The sequence below is a fragment of the Muntiacus reevesi genome, chromosome 20 (assembly GCF_963930625.1).
Source record: "Muntiacus reevesi chromosome 20, mMunRee1.1, whole genome shotgun sequence".
NCBI lineage: Eukaryota > Metazoa > Chordata > Mammalia > Artiodactyla > Cervidae > Muntiacus > Muntiacus reevesi.
This window is the reverse complement of record NC_089268.1, coordinates 48,266,127-48,288,882: the sequence shown is the minus strand read 5'-3', so window position 1 is coordinate 48,288,882 and position 22,756 is coordinate 48,266,127. Positions and strand designations below refer to the sequence as shown.

Genomic DNA, 22,756 nt, shown 5'->3' with positions numbered 1-22,756 from the left:
GAGTGATTTCACTTAGGGCTTGAAAACCCTGGGAAGCAGATGAATTAAGGACTCCAATCTAGTAGCTCAAGCTTACTGGAGAAAAAGAGTACCATAGATCTACACTGTCCAGTACAACAGCCCTCCAACCACACATGGCCCTTTAAATTTAACTGAAGTGAAAATTTACAGTTTAGCCCCTTAGTCACATTAGCCTCTTGTCATGTGCTCATGGGCCTTGCATGGCTCAGGGCTATGAGACTAGACAGCAAAAAAGGTTCTTTTCATCTTCAGACAGCGCTGCTCTAGACCATATCGATTCAGTAAAACGTTCTACCCAGCACCTAATCTTACAGGCTAGGCTCTTGGAAAGAGAAAGAAGGGTGGGTCTTGTTGGTCTCTTGTATTATATTTGGTAGAGTTTTGTGTAGACTTGTAATGTGTAAGGCAAGGCTTTTGAGGCACTCCTTCCCACACCAGCAGCCGATTTGACAATGAATGCCTCGTGTATAGCTGCATATGTTAACGTATTCCACTCCCCACAAGTGTTTCATCTTCCTGTGCCTGGCAGCAGCCCCTCCCTCCCTGCCTCCCCTCCTTGCTCACCTCCTCCAGAACCTTCTCCTTTTTCCGTCTGCTCCTTTCTGGCTAGGGACAGTCTTTGGTTTTCTTTTAAACAGAGTCCCTTGCTTAATCCTGCTACCCAGTAACCAGTCCCTTCCTGCTGTATTCTCTTTGTTCTCTCCTGTGCTAGGAATTTCTCCTGCGTGAAGTTAACTGCTTTGTGGCTCCCTGACCTTCACCCTTCCTCCCCACAGCCAGGTTGGTCCCTTGGGGATGTTTTCCTGGCACCCCCCCCCCCCCCAACCATCCCCATTCCTCAGGTCTGTCCCTAGACTGCATTGCAGTAGCTTCCTGACTGGGTTATATGCTCTGATCATCAATTTTTAAAACTGCTGCCAAAAGTTTTTAAAAATATGGTTATGATTATTTCATCCCACAGGGTTCTCTTTGGGTTTTTTCCTTTTTTTTTTAAAGAAGAGGGGTGGGGTCTTCAGTGGGTTCCCACAGGCACAGGGCAAAGTTCACCGCTGTGAGCTGGAGCCGTGACCCCAGCGTGGTTGTGCTCGCCCTCCGTGCTTCCTCTTTTGCACAGTGGGCTGGTGCAGCCCCAGGACTCCCAAGGGTTTTGTTTGCCGGGGCAGAGACTGAAGGCAGAGCTTTGGCAGTTACACAGGGGGATTGCCATTTTTTTCTTATGCCAAGTAAGGGCATTAAAAAAAATGTCTGAACCATCTACTGTCTTTATCATTTCCTCTTAAACGAGGGCATTTTAACCTAAAAAAAAAAAAAAAAGAATACATTCAAGCATTGTGAGAATCTCAGTGAATTGTCTTGACTTTCCTTATTTCGCTGGGGAAGCATGAAAATGTAGGCCTGTAGGGGCTGGTGCCCTCCAAGTTCCTCTGGGGTCTCCATGCTCTTCCCTCGTGCATGTCCTTCTAACTGGGACGCCCTGTCTTCTGGAGCTGGGTCTTCTCACGCGCTCAGGGCTGCTTTTGCTCCACTTCCCTAACACTTGATGACCTACGCCTGGAGAGCCCTGCAGCCTTTACAGCCTTCGGCTCATCATCCATTTTCCCCGGGATGCAAATAGGTCTGTCTTGTCTCCTCCTGTCTCCCAGCTCTTGGGGCTTCTCATACCTGGAACCTGAGTAGAATAATGTGAGACTAATGTGTGAGAGCGCGCATCCTTCCATGTCAGGGTTTCACAACGAGACCCAGTCTTGCCCTACATCTCGGGCACAAAAATAGTATAGCGCATCTAACTCATTTTAACCCCCGCAAGGACACGCATTTTCTGTGCACTTGGCCAGGCCTCTCTTTTTTTTTTTTTAAATGAAACCTGTTTGGTGACTGAGGACGTAGACATGATAAGTGCGAGAGTTTTAAGGCCTGGCAACTCTGATGGATTTTTGTTTTTCTCTTCAAGCTTTAAAAAAATTAAAACAACATTTGCCTGATGTCGGTGAGAATGATATTTGACTGTGCATGAGGGTTGTACGGGATGTGTGACTAGCACCAATTGCACGGTCCTTTGAAAATCTTGGTGTAAGGCCGGCGGGACTAGAATTACTTTGCATATCTGTCTTCCAAACTCTGGGCCCATTACAGGGCTCTTGGCTGATAGAGTGAAGAAAACTGTCGCCACAATTAGTAGGTGCTTGTGGGTGAAGTCTTTGAAAGGGTTCTACTCTGGCTCCAGCACAGCATTAGGGGTTAACTGCAAAGAATAACGAGACACTGAGGTCTCCCCCGCACGCCCCCCCCACCCTCCCCATCTTTCCTGTGGACGGCGTTTTCACTGCAGCCAGGTACCAACTGTATAGTCTATTAGGCCTTTCCCCCCCCACCCTTAGGAAAACTCTGTTTCCACATTGGAAACCTGCCAAGATGTCCCTGGCCCCTCATATAGTTTTGGAAAACTGTCAGTTACAATTCCGATCTGTTCAGTAACCAGGGGGCCACCCTCTTGAGTTACATTTTGACTTCTGCGTTTTCCTTGTGGGGCTGGCAGAGCATGAAATCGGGTTTGTGTGAACATGTGTGTGCCTGGGTGCAGTGGACTGCGTTTTCCTTCCAGAACTGTAATGAAGCATCTCCACAGAGCTTTGAAAAAGTTTCCTCGGGCATATTCAGGGAGCACGATAGATGCCGTTGTTTCGCAAGTTTTCTGTTTTCTTTGTCTGTACAGGTTGTTCCTCACTTCACGGCTGGGAGGAAATTGAGGATGTGGAGCGTTTGCTGTTTGGCCGGTGGGGCTGGCTCCTATCCTCACTCGGGCCAACGACCCGGCCCAGTCCTCTGGCGACAGGAGAGGGGCCCGCTGGGCGCAGCGCGGCCACTCCGGTCTCCGCAGACATTTTTACTCTTGGCATCTAGCCTCAAAAAAAAGAGATCCTGAAAGTGCCGGCTCCCTTGTGGAGCATGGGCGCAGGAGCTGGTGTCAGGGTTTAATGCGTGACTGCGCTTCTGTTGCTCATTTGCCACCGTCTTCCCCACGGCCTTGCCTGTATCACCACTCCTTGGCCTCTCCCACCCAGCCCTCTCACCTCCAAGACCGGGAGGGGCTGGGGGTGTTTGCTTACTAGGCCAGGAAGTTTTTCCTTTTGTTCTTAACTGGCTCTGAAAGGATTCCTCATATCCCAGAAGGGAACTCTGGGGGACCAGTTCAAACATCTGATCTTATCGTCCCCAGAACCTGTTAACTTCACAGATGCTGGTGTGATGCCAAGAAAGTGGAAGTCCTGGCCTTGAACTCAGGGAGCCGGGGCCCTCTGTGCTCTGGAGGGTGCATGCCCTCTGGTTGTCCCAGCCTGGAAGTGGCACACAGCCCCACATCCACCTTCACTCTTGAGAGGTGGAGTTTGGGCCCGGATAAATCACGGGCACTCCTGAGCATGAAGCAGGTGGAAGTCTTAGGAGACCAGGCCTGGGAACACCCAGGAGTCCTGGCAGACTTGAGTCTCCCAGGCGCGTCAGGCCCGGGAAGGCCGTCAGAGGTCACGGCCTGTCCGCGCTGTGCAGGGGAGAGGGCTGGGTGTCCCGGGCTGCTGCTTATTAACGCAGGGAAGCACGTGGTGTGCTGCCTGTGTTCCAGTGATTAAAGGATGTTATTAAACACTCCTGAATTATTTTAATAATAGCAGTGTAAACGCAGACATTAACTGGAGCTACCGTAGCTAACTTCTGGGCTTTCTGGACGTGGATGAAGAGAGGCCCTTAGTTTAGCTGTGGACAGAAACCACATGTGTGTGTGAGCTTGGGAAGTGAGTTCTCCTTGGAAGTGGCCACCTCTCCCACTCGCAGGCCCGGGGAGGGCTAGGCCCCCGCACTTGGAGGCTTCTAAAGCTGGAACTGAAATGGATGTTGGGTGGGTGTTGCTCGGCACAGTTCCAGGGTTTCAGAGGCCAGTCATACTTTGAACGAGTCAAACAGCCCCTCTCAGCGAGCTGCAGGAAACCCAGTGCTGGCTTCGTGCAACAGCACGGGCAGGTCAGCGGGAGATAAAAGGCCGGGACTGTTGAGGCGAGTCCCTGCCTATCGCTGGCTGGCAGACTGTGGAGGGGAGATAAAAGGGGGGAGCAGGGATGTTCTTTCTGAGCAGCATGAGGGGGCCTTTATCACGGGCACGCAAGTCGGGCCAGGGGTGCGCGGGAGACCCTTAGCTGTACACTCGCACGTCTGTTAGCCCTCCAGGAGAAGGCCGAGAGGGCTTGAACACACTGAGCTCAGGTGTGTGTCACGGGAGCACGGGCCGCGGCCGGGCTTCTTCAGCCACCGCGGTCCTACGTCTGTAGTGTTGGTAGCTTAAATGGCCGTTAGCCAGGGCTTCCAACTGCTGGTGGAGGGGTGAGACCCACAGGAGGGCCTGAGCAGACAGCAGACCCCGAGGGAGTGCCCGAGGCCACAGCGTGCCCTTGACTTCTTCTCGGCTGGTCTCTGGGCGGGCCGGGTTCTCAGCCAGGTCCCAGGGCCTAAGGGAGGAGACCTGTCCGACGGGCGTTGATCTCCCCTTTGAGGTGTCCCTTCCTGTCCCTTGTCACTTTGGGGAGGGCTCGGGGCTTGCAGAGGGGTAGTGGCTTTCTTAGGGTGGGGCTTGTGAAATGTGACCGCCGCCTTGAAGAGCCGGGGCCTGAGCAGCGCGAGCTCAGGCCGCTGCAGAGGAGGACGAGCTGTTGGCCTGTCGTGACTGGCTTAGAGCCGCGGGGCCCAGGGCTCAGCCCTCCGTGTCGGTTCAGTCAGACACCCCAGGAAGTGCAGTTGTCATGAGCTGGTCACCCTCCTGGCTGCAGGGGAAGCACCGCCGGACTACCCAGGCGCCTCTGCCCAGCAGCTCTTTAAAGCTGGGGGCTGGAGGAGGGGGACCGCACCCCAGGCTCCCCTCTCCTGCCTGGAGCCGCTTTGGGGTTTGCTCATTTTACGTGAAGAAACACCATTTGCTTGCTAGTGTCTTTGGTTGGCTCACCTGTGATAAACACATATGAGCTTCATATATCTCGAGAGTGTTTGTTTTTCTTCGTAGACAGAGTAGTGAATAATTTTCTTACAGGCAAAGTAGAAGGGAGAATGGCCGCCCATGAGGAGGCCCCGCGGGCAGCCCTCTGAGCCACTGGGTGCCCGGCTCCGTGGGTCGGAGTCATTCTCAGCTTGTAATGTCCCTTACCCACCGTGGGACGGGGACCCCAGCTGACCGCCGGGCCGCCAGCAGGCGGGAGAGGGAGGAGATGTGACCTCCGCTGCCCCTGAGCGTTTCCAGCTGTACTTGTCTCTTCCACAGTCACTTGGGTCTTCTAAGGGGCATCGTGCTGAGCCCCCCATTTCCCCCCGCCCCGGCCGAATTCTGGGAATGTGCAGTCAGACCCAGGGTTAACCACCTGCCTTGGGGCGCTCAGCTCGCCTCCAGCTCCTTCCCCCTCAAGGGAGAAGCAGAGAATCCTGTTTCTGAAGCTTGACCCTTTACCGAGCCTGTGGGAGAGGAGCGCCCAGATTGGGGCCTATGAAAGAGTTGCAGGATATTGCCTAAAACTCCCTGCAAACTGCTTCTGAACTTTACCCCAGCTTCCTCCCCCGGCTGTAAATGCGACTGAAGGCTCCGAGCCCCGAGCCCCGGTCAGAGGAGTGTCCAAAACAGCCCAGGCGCTCCCGCCCAGTTGCTGAGAGGCAGGCGGGCGGCAGGCTGGGTGTCAGCTGCCCCGAGGCTGGGCGCTCCAGCCGCCTGGGGAAAGGCAGCACAGGGTGGGCAGAGCCGGGCGCAGACTTCCCCGATTAAGCATATGTGAGGCCAGCCAGGATTTGTTTCAGCGGCGACCTGAAGCCGGAGGCGTTTTCTTTCCTGCTAGCCACACAGCCCCTCAAGCTGGCAGCAGCTGTTCCACTCCTAATTGTGGATGGGGTTGCATTTGTGATAAGCTAAATTATATTTGTATTTCATTGTTAAACTTAGGGGCTGGAGCAGAAATTTCTTTTTTTTTTTTTTAAGATCAGCAAACTGGGCCTTGCCCACCAAGTGTTAGCAATCCAAGAGGGCATGACCGCCATAGGTGGTAGAGGGGCTGGGGGGGGTGCAGTCAGCCCCAGGCTCAGCTAACCTGGAGTGTCGGGGCTGCTGTCAGCAGCTCATAGGAAGTGCCGTGCTGTTTGTAAAGTGTTTTAGTTAATATTCCTCTGACTGATTTCTGTAAAGTACGGAGGGCTCGTATTACTAGCTTCGTTTTCCAGATGAGAGAACTGGGAGTTGAAGTTGCTCCACTGGTGGCAGGCCGCGTCCAGTGCAAGGCTGGGGGCTGCCCAGCATGTGCTGTTTGGGCTGTTGTGCTTCCTTCTGTGCCTCACAGTGGGATGAAGAGGGGGCTGTCCTCTTGGAAGCACTGTATCTGGAAGTCAGAAGGCTCATCTGACATGGTCTCCCACCCCCCTGCAGGACTGGGTTGTGCTTATCCACCCTCTGCTTGATTACTTCCAGAGACCGCAAGCTCATGACTTTACGGGGCCCCTTTCCATCTGTGGGCAACTCTGGTTGTTCAAAGCCCTGGTACAAGGAATGATGGAATTCCAACCAGTTCTTCTGTGCCTCCCACCCAGACCAAGTTCCTGTCGTGGTGGACACAGGGGTAGAGTGTGTGCCTCTCCTATGCGCCAGGCCTTCAGATGTCTCCAGTTCCTTCAGCCATTTTCCCCCTTCACTTGGTTTCCCAGTACTCTAGTTTGCTAACCGCCTTCTGCAGATGATTTTTCCATGATGCTTTTTCTGGCATTGGAAAGTGCAAGAATTTCAGAGTCAGACAACTGGTCTAGAATCCTGGCCCCGTCCCTGCAGAGCATTCATTACCTGATAGAGCTTGGGGAAGGATTAAATGTATGCAAAGTACCTACCATGGTTTCTGGCCCAGAGTTTATGCCCCAGTAGATAATGTTGTTCTTGTTGTTTAGTCATGTTGCAAAGTCACTAAGACTCTTTGTGACGCCATGGATTGCCCCACGCCAGGCTTTCCTGTCCTTCACTGTCTCCCAGAGTTTGCTCAAATTCATGTCCATTGAGTCCCTGATAACTATCTAACCGTCTCATACTCTGCTGCCCTCTTCTTTTGCCCTCAATCTTTCCCAGCATCAGAGTCTTTCCCAATGAGTCAGCTCTTCATATCAGGTGGCCAAAGTATTGGAGCTTCAGATGCAGCGTCAGTCCTTCCAATGAATATTCAGGGTTGATTTCCTTTAGGATGGACTGGTTTGATCTCCTTGCAGTCCAAGGGACTCTACCAGTGCCACAATTCAAAAGCATCAAGTCTTTGGTGCTCAGCCTTCTTTATGGTCCAACTATCACATCTGTACATGACTACTGGAAAAACCACAGCTTAGACTGTATGGACCTTTGTCGGGAAAATGACGTCTTTGCTTCTCAATATGCTGTCTAGGTTTGCCATAGCTTTCCTTTCAAGCAGTGTGCGTGTGTACTCAGTTGTGTCTGAGGTTGTTGATATTTCTCCTGGCAATCTGGATTCCAGCTTGTGATTCATCCATCCAGCATTTCTCATGATGTACTCTGCATATAAGTTAAATAAATAGGGTGACAGTATACAGCCTTGTCTTACTCCTTTCCTAACTTTGAACCAGTCAGTTGTTCCGTATAAGGTTCTAACTGTTGCTTCTTGATCTGCATACAGATCTCTCAGGAGGCAGGTCAGGTGGTCTGGTATTCCCATCTCTAAGAATTTTCCACAGTTTGTTGTGATCCACGGAGTCAAAGTTTTTCTCATAGTCCAGTGAAGCAGAAGATGTTTTTCTGGAATTCCCTTGTTTTCTCTTATGATCCAACAGATGTTGACAGTCTGATTCTCTGCCTTTTCTAAATCCAGCTTGAACATCTGGAAGTTCTCAGCTCCTGCACTACTGAAGCATGGCTTGAAGGCTTTTGACCATAACCTTACTAGCTGTGAAATGAGCGTAGTTGTTTGAGCGTTCTTTGGCATTGTTTTTCTTTGGGATTAGAATGCAAACTGATCTTTTCCAGTCCTGTGGCCACTGCTCAGTTTTCCAAATTTGCTGACATACTGAGTGCGGCACTTTAACAGCATCATCTTTTAGGATTTGAAATAGCTCAGCTGGAATTCCATCACCTCTGCTAGCTTTGTTTGTAGTAATGCTTCGTAAGGCCCACTTGATTTCATACTCCAGGATGTCTGGTTCTAGGTGAGTGACCACACCATCTTGGTTATCTGGGTCTTTGAGACCTTTTTTGTATGGTTCTTCTGTATTTTCTTGCTGCTTGTTCTTAAATCTTTTCTACTTCTATTAGGTCCTTACCAAAAAGCTTCCCTTTTGCCTTAGACGTGAAGAATCTGCCTGATGCAGGAGACCTGGGTTCGATCCCTGGGTTGGAAAGATCCCTTGGAGAAGGAAATGGCAACCCACTTGAGTATTCTTGCCTGGAGACTCCCATGGACAGAGGAGCCTTGTGGGTACATTCTGTGGGGTTAAAAAGAGTCAGACAATAGATAATACCCCATTATTAGAGAAGGGATCCTGTGAAACACAGGTCACTAGGCTTGTGACATACTCTGACTAAAACCCTATTTTCTCTTTTAGCAATAGCTTTCTTTTGTCTTATAGATTCCTCAGCCAAGGTAACTTGTGGAGGCCTCTCCCCACCCTTTCTGATAAGCCATCAGAACAGATCTGAGAGTGGATGGGTGGGGTGGAGGCTCCTAGACCTTATCCCCTGCAGGTCCTCTTGTGAGCTGTCTCCTGCCTTAGGGAAGACCCTGCCTTGCCCTGCCCCAGGGGTAGGTGAGCATGCTCTGGGTCCTCTGTCCCTCTGCTCAGCCCGAGGGCTCCCCGACCTCCCATCTCAGCAGCTTCCTTGTGGAGCAGAGAGCCATACAGGTTTCTGCCAAGTTGGGCAAGAAGGTGATGAAATACTAGATCCTTGAGGCCAGGAAAAGACTGCCTCACCTGGGGAGAGGGACAGAGCTGTGCCCGCGGGCCGCCAGGCCCCTCCCCATAGAGGGGCCCCTGGGAGCAAGTGGCTGCCAGGCCATGGCGGCGCCCCTCTGGGCTCTGGCAGCGGTGAGAGCATCCTGCATGTGGGGGGCGGGGTGGGGGGACCGGAGAGGAGCCCGCTCCTCACAGGAAAGGCCCCGCGGAGGGATGCGGGAAGGCGCATGGGTCCACAGGACGGTTCCTCCCACCATGGACCAGGACATCTCCCTGCCTTCCCCGTGGTTCGTATGTTCAGTAGTGAATTCACTCAGGCTCACTTAGATAAGCTTGGTGAGCAGAACCCAGTCTCCCCAGCCAACACACCTCCTTGCTGACAGTGTCTGTAATGTCGCAATTAAAACATTCAAGTGGTTTTTATTTTTAAGAGAGAGACTGTCCCTGTCCCTTAAGGCATTCCTTCCTCCCACATTTTCTTGGGCATTACAGTGTCTCTTGACATGAAGACAGCAGATGTTCCTTTTGAAAGGTCGTGTCAGCAGTCTCTGTTAGTCCTGGGCTCCACTGGGGCCCCTGACACCTGGGCAGGAAGGGGCAGGCACTCCAGGCTCTGGGGACAATGTCCATTCCACTTTCCTCCCTCCACTGTGGAGTCCCATTAAGAGAGAACCCTCTGGAGATGTGAGCTCGTTCTAAGGCTGGGAGAGCTGTGAGGTTGCCCCCTGCCCCCACCCCTGCCAGGAGCCTCAGAGAAGGGAGGGACCTATGGGGACCTCAGAGGTGTCCAGGCCGGAAGTGGAGACCGGCTCCCAGCTCCCTGCTCCCTGGAAGGAGGGTCTCCGGGGGCACACAGGTTGGTGACGGCTGTGGCTGCAGAGGGCTTTGAGGGTCCGGAGCTGCCTGGGTGCCAGCTGAGTGCTTCTGATTTCTGTGCACTGCAGGCTGCCCTGCCGAAATGCACAACCCCCATCCCCTGCTCCTGCGGAAGCTAACATAGGCCCTGCATGCATCGATCTCTGACCCCTGTCCTCTCGCCCTTATTTTTTTTTTTTTTTTAGCAGAGTCATACCTGACTCTTTGCAACCCTGTGGACTGTTGCCTGCCAGGCCTCTCTGTCTGTGGGATTCTTCAGGAGAGAATACTGAAGTGTGTTGCCATTCCCCTCTCCAGGGAATCTTCTCAACCCAGAGATGGAACCCAGGTCTCCTGCATTGCAGGCAGATTCTTTACTGTCTGCGCTGCCAGGGAAGCCCCCGGATTATTTCTTCATGGTACATAAAGCTCAAGTTAGGACTGGGGTGTGAGTCTCTGCTGCAGAGCCTGGAGTTTTGCTCCCAGGAGTATGATAAACTAGGGCCTTCCTCCAGGTCGTCACAGAAAGAACGTTTTTCAGGGAGACCCTCCGCCTTTCTTCTAGAATCTCTGTGAAGCCCTGGTTCTCGAAGCTGGATTGAACCCCCGGAAGCCAGCACACAGGCTGGGCCAGTGCACAGCAGTGGCCAGGCCTGGGAACCTGCCTGCCTTCTTTCTCTCAGTTTAACTGAGATGCAGCTGACACACAGCGCTGTGTGCATTTAAGGTGGACAGGGTCCTGACCGACTCCCGTGAATTGAGCGTCTGCATCTCCAAGCACGGTCTGCGACCTGCTGGACCAGGGGGCCTCTGGGGTGGCTGTGCTGGAGGGAGGGCCAGGAGCTCCGTGGCTGCAGGGGACTGTGCGGCTTCCTTCCCGGGGTCCTGGTGCTCGTATGATCTGTGCGGTTCTCACTCTGCCGTCTGCGCTCACCGTCTCCTGCCCCCCAGCACTGTCTCCACGTGTGAGGACTCGGGTCCCTCTTCAGCCTGAGCTCTTGCTGTTTGGGTCAGTGGGACCCAGCCTCCCGGACAGGGTTGGGCTGTTGGGATTTCAGGAGCCTGGTGGCATCCTTCCAGTTGCCTGCTTGGAGAAGCAGCGTGCAGAATGTGGACCCCCGTCTCTGCACAGCAGGGGCCGTGCGTGGACAGACTGGGATGCGGGTCCAGTCCTGCTCCTGCCAAGGACGAAGGTGGAAGCCCAGAGTGCCTTTTTCTTGCCTAAAAACGGCCGAAGTGGGAGGTGGGCGCTGAGCTGCCTGGAGGGGCAGGGATGACTCAGAGACAGTTGTTAGAAGCCGGAGAACGTGACTGCAGGGGCGCATCTGGGCTCAGGCTTGCACCGGGCAATGGGAGTGTGGCCAACAGACAAGGAACAGGGCCCAGAGTCTGGGTTCGCTCTGCTGTCCCACCGTGGTCTTGGGGGCTCTCCGTGGGGCTCAGCCTCGCGGGGCAGCTGTTAAGAGGGTTAAATGAGATGATGCACTCAGCCTGTGACGAGCAGTGTTGAGAGTGTTCGCGTGTCAGAGGGTGTTCGCCGCTCTTATCATTAGTCCCCGTTCTAGTCTCTTAGTGTTGTGGGGGTCGAGTTTGGAGCCGAGAATTTTCCATCGCTGGGGATCAGGGAGGCTTGTGGTGACAGCGGCCCCTGGAGGATGGGGTTGAGGGAGGAAACAGCAGAGTGGGGCCCAGTGGGCAGGAAGACCCGGAGGGAAGCGGGGCAGGTTCCAGTCCTCCATTAGAAGGAGACGTGTCGTGGGGGCAGAGCCCAGGAGACAGCTGGGCGGGGGGGGCGCGGAGCGGAGGCCGCGTTCCCTCAACTCCAGCTCTGCTCTCTGGATCGTGGCCTGTGCCAAGGGGTGCTTCTGCTCCCCTCCCGCATGAGCACCCCACCCTCCCACTCCCGCCTCCCCGGGAGGATGCAGGACTGGCTGGCGCGGCTGGCGGTGCCCTTCCGCACCAGGCGTGCGCCGGTCCTCTCTGAGGCTGTACGTGACGCTCCGCGGCTCCGTTTGCTCCATTTGACCCAAGCCCAGGCCGGCGAGGGGGAGGGGCCGTGCACGGGTTGTCGCCCTACCCAAGGCACACACCGAACCCTTAGCCAAGAAACACATCAACTTCCTGGAACTCAGAGCAGTCACCGCAGCTGTCGGCCTTCAGAGCACACGCGAAGCTGTCCCGGTTAGAGGAGGCGGTTTTGCCCCGAGCTCTACAGGCACGGCCTTGGTGCACAGCTTGCCTGGTTGGGTTTCATCCCAGCCTAGCCAAGACTTCCTGCGTCAGCTCATCCTGAGAGAGATGCGGTTGCTGCTAGTTAAGCCCCATCATAGCCCAGAGCACTTTAGTCTCTGAACTCCTCTAAACTCACACTCATTTAGCCCATCCCGGGTCAGCCCGAACTGGCTGTTCCCACCAGAGGATCGGCCATCTCTGGTATCTGGACAAGCGGCATCCTGGCCGCTGCCGTAAAGCTCCCCACCGTCTGGTCTCAGGCTTCCGCTGTCATCCTCGGCATGCGAGCCTCCCCAGTCTCTCCTGGGAGCCTCAGGACAGATTGCAGATCTCACGTCGAGAACCCTGCGGGCTTGCACAGGCTGGAAGCCTTGCTTCTGCACCATCTTCCCTTTCATCTCTCATCTTTCCTGTGCTATCTCTTTGGACCTGGAGACAGGATCCTTAATCTCCTCTTTCTGGCTGAGCATAGCAGGGTCCTTTATCTCCACAGGGGCTGGGGCCGGCCTGCCCCTCCCCGCAGCCCCAGCGTGGACCTCTGCCGGCTCCAAGCCACCCTGCCTCCCTGGGGTCTGATCTGGACAGAGCCTGTGTGGGGATGTGATCTGGAAATGCAGGCTCCTTCCCCAGAGCCGGGGACCCCCCTCCAGCTTCCTGGATTCCTGTCTCTAGGTATGGTCTCTCCTGGTGGGTCTTTTTTTTCCCCCTTTTTTTGAGGCGGTGGTGATAGTAAGAGGTACCTTGAATTTCCTTCCAAGGACTGTCCTGTACTTTTCCACTCTCTGAGTTGTGTGAGTCCCTTAGGCCTGGTGGAACCCAAAACAAACAGGGTTTGTGACTCTTGCTAGTCAGCTTAATCGCCCGACATTCTTGATATTCAGATCATTTACATCCAAGATCAGAGGCAGGGACTTCCAGGGTCAAGTCTGTGAGGTTGGCCTTCTCCTCTCCTTGGTTCCCCCCTGTGGATGAAAGAGGTTACTTGGTGGACTTTTAAAGTATCATTTTTAAGTGAGGGGAGGTAGAGGGTCCACATTTTAATGAGAATCTTAGTTATATTTTGGACAGTTTCAACTCCAGAGACTTGTCTCTTTGACGTATGTTTTTATTCATTATGTGAGAAACTATAGTTCAAACTACAATTGGAAATCTTGGCAGTTTCTAGGGGAAAAAAAGCCACAGAGCTATTCTTCTCCAGATTTTCTTCTTGATAATATTTGCCATTAATAAAAATGAGTAACAGTATAGGGAAACTTTGCTTGCTTTCTTTTAAAAACAGTTTGTAATTTCACCTTTAGGCATCTTTAAATTTAGATGGGCGGGGATGATCTGTTTTGTTTCTGAAACCTCATGGGAATTTTAATAAAATGGTCTTAATTCATATATATCAAGTAAAATCAAGATTCTTACCCTGCTTATTCAGGATGAGTTTCTGGGGTCCCTGATCCTTTTCATACTGAAGGAAAATGTTAGGTGTGGGGTATGTCCTTTTATGTGTAGAAGGGTCCATAATTTTCATCAGCTCCTCAAGGAGGGTCTTGCTCACAAGAAACATGGAGAGAATTACTGGGGTCGTAATAAGGGTTCCTCCAAGTTTACCGGGGATGGGGGGAGGTCTCTGGTCTTTCAGAGGCTGTCCCTGGGAGTTACTCATTGCTTCTTTGACAATTTGTTCAAAATCCAAAGGCCTTTTCAAAAGAGAAAGGCACAAAGGAAAAGGATGGAGCCCTGAAGCAGTGAGGTGTGGAGAGAGAAGCTGTTGTGGTGTCAGAAATCACTGAGCATCTGCTTCTGACCGGAAGCACTGCTGGGTTTCCAACCAGCCGGCGGACCGGTCCAGCGGGAGCCTGCTCGCCTTAGGCGCTTAGTAACCGCGTGGACAATGAGAGTGAGATTCAGGGTGATAGCTGGGCGTGTGACGTGCAGGGCCGCTTTTCTGCAGGCGCTGCTCAGGGTTTGATAGAAGCGCATCGAGCAGACATTTCTCCAGCACTTGTCCCTGTGGCAGTCGCTTTCCTCCTTTGCTCTGCCCGGTTTTGTCCTCTTCAGAGGCTGTTTCAGAGACAGAACGTACTGGCTGGGTGGCTCTGGGAAGGTTACGTTCCAGGGTTCTCTAACTTTCCAGAGGGCCAGACACAGCTTTCTCCCGGATCAGGGATCGGAGACCCCTGGTGGCACCCCCCTGAGCTGACTTTCTCAGACCCTCAAAGGGTGTGTGTAATTTGAGTTTTCTATGTCTCCCTTACAGAAAAGGAAACATACACTTTAGGACACTTTCTCTATCCCGCAGGAAAAGGTGTGATTGTCACTCTTTTATGTTACAGGGCTGTTTAGTTCCACATGTTTTCCTTTCAGTTCTCTTCTCTCCTCCTGTTTCTGACAGCACTGAGTGCTTGCTGTCTTTTCTTCTCCACCTTGAAACTGGCCATCCATCCTCACCTTCTGCTAGCGCGCCAGTAAGGTGCCCAGAGCTCCCCTGGGAGCCATTCCCACGTGGTGTTGCCCGCAACGTTGTTAGGGTGGGTTTTTGGGGCTCCTCCTCTCCAGGTCACACTTGATTCCAGTCGCTGTTGCTCATGTGGAGTTGCCCTCATTGCTGGAAGCTTGCTTAGAAACACGGGGAGGGGAGGGGGATGCCTTGTTCCTTAGCTGGTGGCTCCCAGTGGTGCGAGTGCAGAACGTGATGCAGGGCCAGGACCCTCTCTGGCGTGGACCCCCTCTTCATGCCCCTGCTTCTTGCTTCTGTAGGTTGCTGCGCTCTGCTCCAGAGGCGGTGGCTTTGAAGCGTGACCCTGCCCACCCTCCGCCCCACCAGCACCAGCTCCTCAGCAAGGAGGGCCCGCTTGAGAAGACGAAGAAGACAGGTCAGTCTAACTTGATTGACTTTTCCTTGAGTCACAGTAACTTGGAGTGTTGTCTTCCTTCACGTCCCCACGTCCCCTTGGAGTGGTCCATCCTCTGCTTGGGGTCCTCCCGAGGCTTTGATGGAAAACCACAGAGAAACTGTCACTGTGGACTGCGGGTTTCCCCCGGGCTAGTGGCCTGGGGCGTGGAATGAGAAGTCTTGGGAAGGGTGCCGGGACCCTGGCTCACGGGAAGCCATGCTGCAGGCACCCCTGTTCCCTGCTTCTCCTTTGCCACCCCCAAATTTGGACTCTGCTTTCAAAGCTAGAATGCCAGTCCAGTCCACTTGGCCATGTCATAGAGATTTCCTTTCATGTTTGTGACTTGGGAATCTCATCTGGGTTTCCAGTCCTCTCTGGTCCCAGATAAAGGAGATGATACTGGAATGGGGCCAGTGGTTTTTATATTTTTCATTATGGCTATTATTATTATTTTTATTTGCAGTAATAGAGCAGATGTATAGATTGGTGTCGGGATCAGAGAATGAAAATATTAGGACTGTAAATATTTATAAAGAAAAATGTGCTTTGTAAATGAACCTTAAACTGTTAATCCTGCCTTTCATCCCCTGAGATTGAGAATCAGAAGGTGTAGGTTGGTCAGTTGGGTCATTGCTCTAGTGTGGTCCAGGGTCAGGCGTGGGCAGAGAGGACTGACTAATTCTGGCTGCTGGCTTCTGGTTTAATGAGTGGATAAATGCACCTTAATATTAAGGTGGATTTGTTTTTTCTAACTGGGAACAATGAGCTACCTTGTTTTACACCAGGTCTCTTCCATTCTTCCTGTTCCATCCTCCCCAAAGGAAAAGTCACGCTTAAGACACAAGCACACACCTGGAGGAAAATCTTAGAAAAGATTTTCTATGCAGGCTGGCTTGGGTGCTTCTGAAAGAGCTGCCAAGGATGAGTCCACTGACCATTTTCTTTTCAAACAGTGTAACTTGGAGTTTCGTTTCGTCAATTGTACTTTCCGATCAGAGATGAGAAGAGTCTCTACTTTTTAAAAAAAATATTACCATTTACTTACATTTGAACTAGGAAAAGGAAGTAAATGTCGGTGATCTCAGCGTCATCACTGGGCAGTGTCACACTTCACACTTTATCCCAAAGGAGGAAATAAATTTAGCAAATGTCTTCCTGTCCAGACAAAGTGGGAAACAGCAAATTTGCCTGACTTTTCTCATTTTCCAGTTGGGATGTAAGCACTTGCAACTTTCAGTCCGTAGGTTAGTGAGCAGTTGTGACTGTTGCTGGGTTTTCTATACTGAGGGCATTTACGTAGTTTTCAGGGAAGGTTTCTTTGACATCTTAGTGATTGTGACAAAAATTCTTACCAGCACTTTAACTCTTCTTGGTGAATATATTTTCATTAATTTTCTTGTTGACTGTTACCCTCTGTCCCTTTTTTTTTCCCCTACTCAGTGAAAGATTTAGACCATGTTGTTTGTAACTTCTAATTTTATGTTGATCTAAAAGGTGCTTGCTTAAATCTATTCCTGATCTGAAAAACTACGTCTTTCTTCTCTAAGTGCCATAATAGGACAAAAGCAAGATCTATCTTGAAACTATCCCACTATAAATGGTAGAAAGGTTGAGACAATTTTTACTGACATAATTACAGTAAAGAAGATTTCTAGTCATTTATGATGTGATGTATATTAAGACTATGGTGGGGGCAAGGGGGACTTCCCTGGTGGTCCAGTGGCTGAGACTTCGCACTTACAATGCAAGGAACCTGAGTTCGATCCCTGATCTGGGAATTAGATCCCACGTGCTGCAGCTCAGCACAGCCAAATAAATAAGTATTTTAAAAAACAAACCTCTGGGCGATATATATTTTAAAAAACGAGAGGGTTTTGGTATAGAAGGTGCACCTTACATGATTCAAGGAAATAATTGTACACTGACTAAATTACAATTCTAGGGAACTGATGATACTTTCATTAGAAATCCTTTAAGAAAGAAAATGAGGTATGTGCATGTATACTTCCATGTGTGTACATGTGTTGAATGTTTTTTCCTAGAGAGGAATTTCCCAAATGAACTTTCAAAGACAGTCAGAATGGGAAGTTTTGAAGCACAGTTTTTAATAAGTTTAAATGGTCTTCCATATGGGAGAAGCTTCATGGAAAGACAACAGCTTTGGGGCTGAGGGGTTTGTTTTGTTTTTTTGTTTGTTTTAATTTTGGACTGAGGTTTCCTTTACCTCTTTTAATGTGGAAGATATAAGGGTGAGGCTGGATCAGTGGTCTTAACAGTTGTGTGTTTGGCAGTTAGTCCTTTTACTTAGCATTTGGAAAACCATTAGGTTCATATCTTCAAGATGTCTGGGGCTTCCCAGGTGGAGCTAGTGGTAAAGAACCCGCCTGCCAATGCAGGAGACACAAGAGGTGTGGGTTCCATCCCTGGGTCAGGAAGATCCCCTGGAGGAGGGCACGACAGCCCACTCCAGTATTCTTGCCTGGAGGATCCCATGGACAGAGGAGCCTAGGGCGCTACAGTCCACGGGGTCGGAAAGAGTCGGACACGACCGAAGCAACTTAGCACGTACACACACATGCTCTTCAGTGTCTACTAACAAGGAAGGCAGATTTTGTCTCTTGACAAGGAGCGTGCTGTTGCTGAGGTTCTCTTTGGCTCTTGGGTAAGGTTTTCACTTGGGCTTCTCAGCTGATGGCCCATAAGTCGTGTGAAGCCATCAGATGGCGTCGCCAGTCATGTCCCCAGCCTCTCCTGCTCTGCTGCCAGACACGTTTGCGGCTGCTCCGGGAGCTCCCATTTGTCACATTCTACCTGGGTCACTTCTCGTAGAGGCGGAAGGGGAACCGCAGGAAATCATGTTCTCTCCAGGGCTGCTCCTGAGTATTCACTTTGCTCCTGAGATCATGAGCTTGATCCCTGAGGCAGCTGTGGACTTGCGGAATTTAATGCGCAATGGAGGATAGCAGGGTGCGTGGGCAGAGAGAGTCCTCCCAGATGAAAGAAGGGAAACGGGTTACCTGGAGACTTAACTCCCCACAGCCAGTAATACTTGTGTGAAAAAAGCGTGGCTAGAAGAGGCCTGGAGAGGTGAGGCTGGATGCGTCCGGGGGCTGTCGTGTTCCCTGCAGTCTTCCTGCCGCATTACCAGGTTTTTTAAGGTCCCTCCTAGACACTGAGTCTTTAGCAGATTCCTTCACTGCCTTATCTTTGGTCAGTTTTAAGAGGAGGCGGGACGTGGGTCAGGTGGGAGTCTGAGGCTCCTTGTGGGGGACGAGGGTAGAGTGTGAAATAAAGTTCGCTGTTTGTGGACAAACGTGAGCTTAGAAAATAAAATACCACAGAATCGTTTTGGCTGTTGGGAGAGAGGGCGACGACGCTGTAGGGAACATCAGTTAAGGGTGAAAAACAACCGCAGAATGTGGTTTTGGAAGAAAAAGAAGACTCAGCCATCTCCCCGTTACGGTCCCCTGGAGTCTGGTGAGTGCAGTAGTCTGAGATTACAGCGCACATGGTTTCTGTTTTTCCTTCTGAGCCTTTCTGCCTTTGCTTCCCTTCCAGTGTCAACGAGGGACACGGAGAGAAGAGAAAAAGGAGCCCCCCAGCCTCGCTGCCTCCTCCGCGTGCGCGACCCTGCAGCAGATGACGTGCTCTTAGTGCATGAGCTGGGGCAGGCGATGGAGGTAGTTGCCAGTGCGGGCCGGGTTTTCTTCCTTCCATTTTCTGGGGGAAGGTATATTACATCCTCATATGTTTTAAGAAGCAGCCATTTATGCTGATTGAAATTTGGTTGTAACGTTGGGTGGTAGTGTGGCTTCTCAGTTGTCTTATACAATTTGGACTCCTCCATTAAAATCAGGTATCGTGGCCTGGAGTTAGGTGAAAGCCAAGGTTTCTCATCTTCTGTTGTAGGGTCTAGAACATGCGCATAGTCGTGAGTAGGCTGTTAGGAGGCCGCCGGCCAGATGGGCCCTCCTGGCCTTACTTGCTGTTGGAGCCTCTCCCACTCTGCCTGGGGAAAGGTTAGCAGAGGAAGAGGGCCTGCCTGGGGTCACCCTGTCAGTGGCCCATGCTCAGAAAGGAAGTGAGGCAAGCAGTTTAGTGAGACAGCGCTTGGTTGAGATGAAAGCTTCGATCATGTGGGCACGCTCGTCAGCTAGAACTGAAGGGGAGTTTTAACCTAGCTGCGGCGGGGGGTAGCCATGGCCCCTGCCACCTGCCTGACAGACACCTCAACTGCCCAGTGATCACATCAGCAGTTTCTCACTTTCAGTTCTGTGGCCGAGGCTTTCTAGAAGCTTAAACCCTTGTCCCAATGACGTCAAGCTCGCCCATTGGCCTGGAGGGTTCAGACTTGTCTTCCATCAACACCATGATGTCAGCAGTCATGAGTGTAGGGAAGGTCGCCGAGAATGGTGGGAGCCCCCAGAGCATCAAGTCCCCCACAAAGCCTCCGGGACCAAATCGGATCGGCCGAAGGAACCAGGTAAGCGTCTGAGTGCCTGCGGTGGCTTCCATGAGAGCACTGGGGGCGGGATGTTCCCTTGCACCCCGGCTCCCTGAGCCAGAATCATGGACCTGGTCTGAACAGCACAGACGCACCCAGAGACCGTGATCCCTTTCCAGGCGCTAATTGCTTGTAGCTTAGGTTGGTTTCCACTCGCAGAGAAGATTTTCTGTGCTGAGGTCTCAGTGTTGGTGAGAGCACCGCTACCTGCCCCCTCTCCCCCACATGCTGTGGCCTTGTGACTTGATTTGAACCCAAGCTTTCTTGACTCAGGCGGTAAAGAACCTGCCTGCAATGCAGGACACCCGGGTTTGATCCCTGGGTCGGGAAGATCCCCTGGAGAAGGGCACGGCAACCCCCTCCAGTGTTGTTGCCTGGGACATCCCATGGACAGAGGAGCTTAGTGAGCTTCAGTCCATCGTTGGACACGACTGAGCCACACACACACACGCTTTCTTCACGGTACAGGCGGGGCAGAGAGCTCAGCTCACTCCTGTGACGTGGTTGCTTCTTCACTCACACAGCTGGTTAATTGGTTTTACGATGCCGCCTCCTTGGTTTTTGAAGCGTCTGCAGCACAGGTAGCCAATGAGTCCTCACTCTGCTGGACTGCTCCCGTGTTTCTCTTGGGTTTTCAGAGATCAGGGTGGTGCGCAGGGGCATAGGACGCCAGGGATGTTATGAAAGGCCATGTCTCCTCCGTTGGGAAATAAGATGAGTCTTAATGTCCACATGGTGCACTTGAGCAGGTGTCGCTGTCCTGCCGCAGCGTCCCCGACAGTGCCGGAGGAGAGAGGTGGCCGGTCCCCTCTCTGCTCTGCGTCCACATGGTGTGAACGTTCTATGCTTGGCTCCCCTGACTCGGTGGAGTCCCACCACACCCTTGGGAGAAGGCAGCCTTCTGACTTTGTCTGGAGACTGGAGATGGGCAGGAAGGTAAATCTGTTGGACTTTTGTGAGTTAGTTTTCTTTTTTATTAATGATCCCAAAGTGACTGACCTTACGCAGAATTGTCTGTGCACAGTTCCTCCAGCCCAGCGTGATGGATTCCTGTGAATTTGTAGAAGTCCAGCATGAGTTAGGGCCCCTGATACAAGGTGCCCTCCAGAAAAAGTTGTCCCAGCCTCACATCCCTCCAGCGACCGAGAAGGGCCCGTTTCTCCGCCTCTTCCTCAAGGCTGAAGACTCGGAGTTAAATGATGCTGTCGGGTGGAGGCATTGATACTTTTTCTCTCTTTTTTTCCTTTTCTCCGTGTGCTTCTCTTCCTGTGGGTACCTGAGAAAATTCTCAGCCTGTTTGACTGTGGCCTGAGCCAAGAAGGAGCACTAGCTCTGGGAAGAAAAGGTTTATTTCCACTCTCACGTGACTGTCTGTCCATCCATCTATCCATCCGTCCATCCATCCCCCCATTTCACAATGTTCCCCCACCTCTTCCTTCCAGCCAGGTACTGTGTGCCAGGTGCCGAGCTCCTTCTGAGAGAGCCCACCACGGCCCAGCAGAGGCAGAGCCGGCCCCAGTCCAGGCTCGGCTCCCATCCTGGGGTTCAGAGAGTAGGCAGAGCCGTGGAGGGACCCACAGCCTTCCATCTGCACGTGGGATGTGGAGGTGCCTCCACAGGGCTGCCTGGGCCATTGGTCACCCGCCTCCTGTGTCCCCGGGGGTTCCCCAGGGCACCGGCTTAGGCTTTTGAAAGGAGGTCTGGGCAAGAGGCAGGATGGGGAGGATAGCGCGTTAGAAAATCCCAGCGTGGTCCTTAACAGGACGGACGGGAGGGCTAGAGGGCGCCCTGAGGAGCAGAGTTCCAGGGCAGATTAGCCACCGCCGGAAGCCAGCAAGGGTGCCAGATTGTTTCATTATGGAATGGTTAGTTATCACATTAGCTGCTAATTTTATCTGTCAGCTCAGGAAGCAAGCTCCCTCAACCAGCACAGCCGCGGTCACTGGATTTGGGCCTCTCCAGCAGGGCTCCGCCAGCATCGTGGTGCTTCCTCTTCTGTTTGCTTTGTTTTCAAAATTGAGTCTGAGTTTGGAGACTCCTTCTCCCAGACCATCATGGATGTCACGATTCCGTGCTGAGGTCTGCGGCGTACCGCTGCCCGCCTCCGAGAGGGGTCGGGCTACAGTTCACAGTAGACCCCGGAGTCACTCCCTTTAGTCCAGGGCCACTCAGCACCTCTGGTGTCTGCCTCAAGGGGCTCACAGGGTGAATTTTTTTTTTTTTTCTTAAGGAATTTTCATCCTCAGGAGGCTGGCTTCCTGGAGGCCTGGCTTTTTACATTTTTATCCGTCCTCCAATGAATCTCTTTAAAAAAAAATTCTTTTTGGCCTGCAGAGGGCACGGATCCAACCCTTGGTGAGGGAAGTTCTGCATGCCATGCAGGGCAACCGAAAAAAAAAACCACTTAAAAATACACGTATTTGTTTATTTGGCTGTGCTGGATCTTAGTGGTGGCACGAGAGACCTTTTATCTTCGTCGCAGTACATAGGATCTAGTTCCCGGACCAAGGATGGCACCCAGGCCCCTGTGCTGGGAGTCTGGAGTCAGACCACCAGGGAAGCCCCCAGAACTGCTTTTTAACACACATTATCGCTAATCTAATAATTTAATAAAAACACCCCAGAGGCCAAGTCTGGGCCAACCCTGAGGCATCCCTCAGTGCCGGGCGAGTGCCCTGGCTGTGGTGTTCGGCTTTCTGTCTGGAGAACACACCTTCTGCCTCTGGGGGGGGGTGGAGGCAGATGATGGCTGAGTGAGGCTGCAGGGTTGGGTTTGTTTGTGTGTTTGGTTTTTAACTATCTCTGGGTTAATATACTTCCTTAAAATTCATATCTGTGGTGTTTTTTTTTTCTTTTTTTAACATGAGAGTGAAAAAATGTGTAGCATACTTATTTCTCAGACCCAAGGAGAGAAGGGGTGTGTTACTTAACGTGGGGCTTGTTCACCTCTGAGGAGTGAGAGGGGCCTCCTGTAGGAGCCGAGGACTAGATCCCTTTGTGCGTTCACTCCACCCGCACGGTGCCCGGTGCCATCTGTCTCTATGGTTTTCAGGGTGGCTTATATTTTATTTTCATCATCTCTCATGAGCCAGCCACAAGGGTGTTTGCTCTCTGTGCCTTGGGGTCGATCCTTTCTGGGTCAGACTTGTGTAGCCTAGTGGTTAGGGCATGGGCTGTGAGCAGCTGGCCTGAGTGTTAATCCTGGCTCTGGTTTGGGGTGGGTTACTTGCCTCTCTGTACCCCAGTTTCCTCACCCCTAAAATGGTATCTGTAACTGGCCATCTCTAATGGTTGTGTGAAAAAAAAC

The 22,756-nt window shown here is 52.1% G+C and overlaps 1 protein-coding gene across 6 annotated transcripts in view; it reads left to right on the top strand.

Annotated features, from left to right (window-relative positions):
• RREB1 (ras responsive element binding protein 1) overlaps positions 1-22,756 on the top strand; it is a 160,958-nt gene that overhangs the window by 86,400 nt on the left and 51,802 nt on the right. For all 6 annotated transcript variants that reach the window (XM_065912281.1, XM_065912282.1, XM_065912283.1 and 3 more), the window contains exons 2-4: positions 14,809-14,924; positions 18,504-18,625; positions 19,216-19,428. In XM_065912281.1, coding sequence (XP_065768353.1) covers positions 19,258-19,428 — 171 coding nt within the window. In that variant the 5' untranslated portion in view covers positions 14,809-14,924; positions 18,504-18,625; positions 19,216-19,257. The remainder of the gene's footprint in view (positions 1-14,808; positions 14,925-18,503; positions 18,626-19,215; positions 19,429-22,756) is intronic.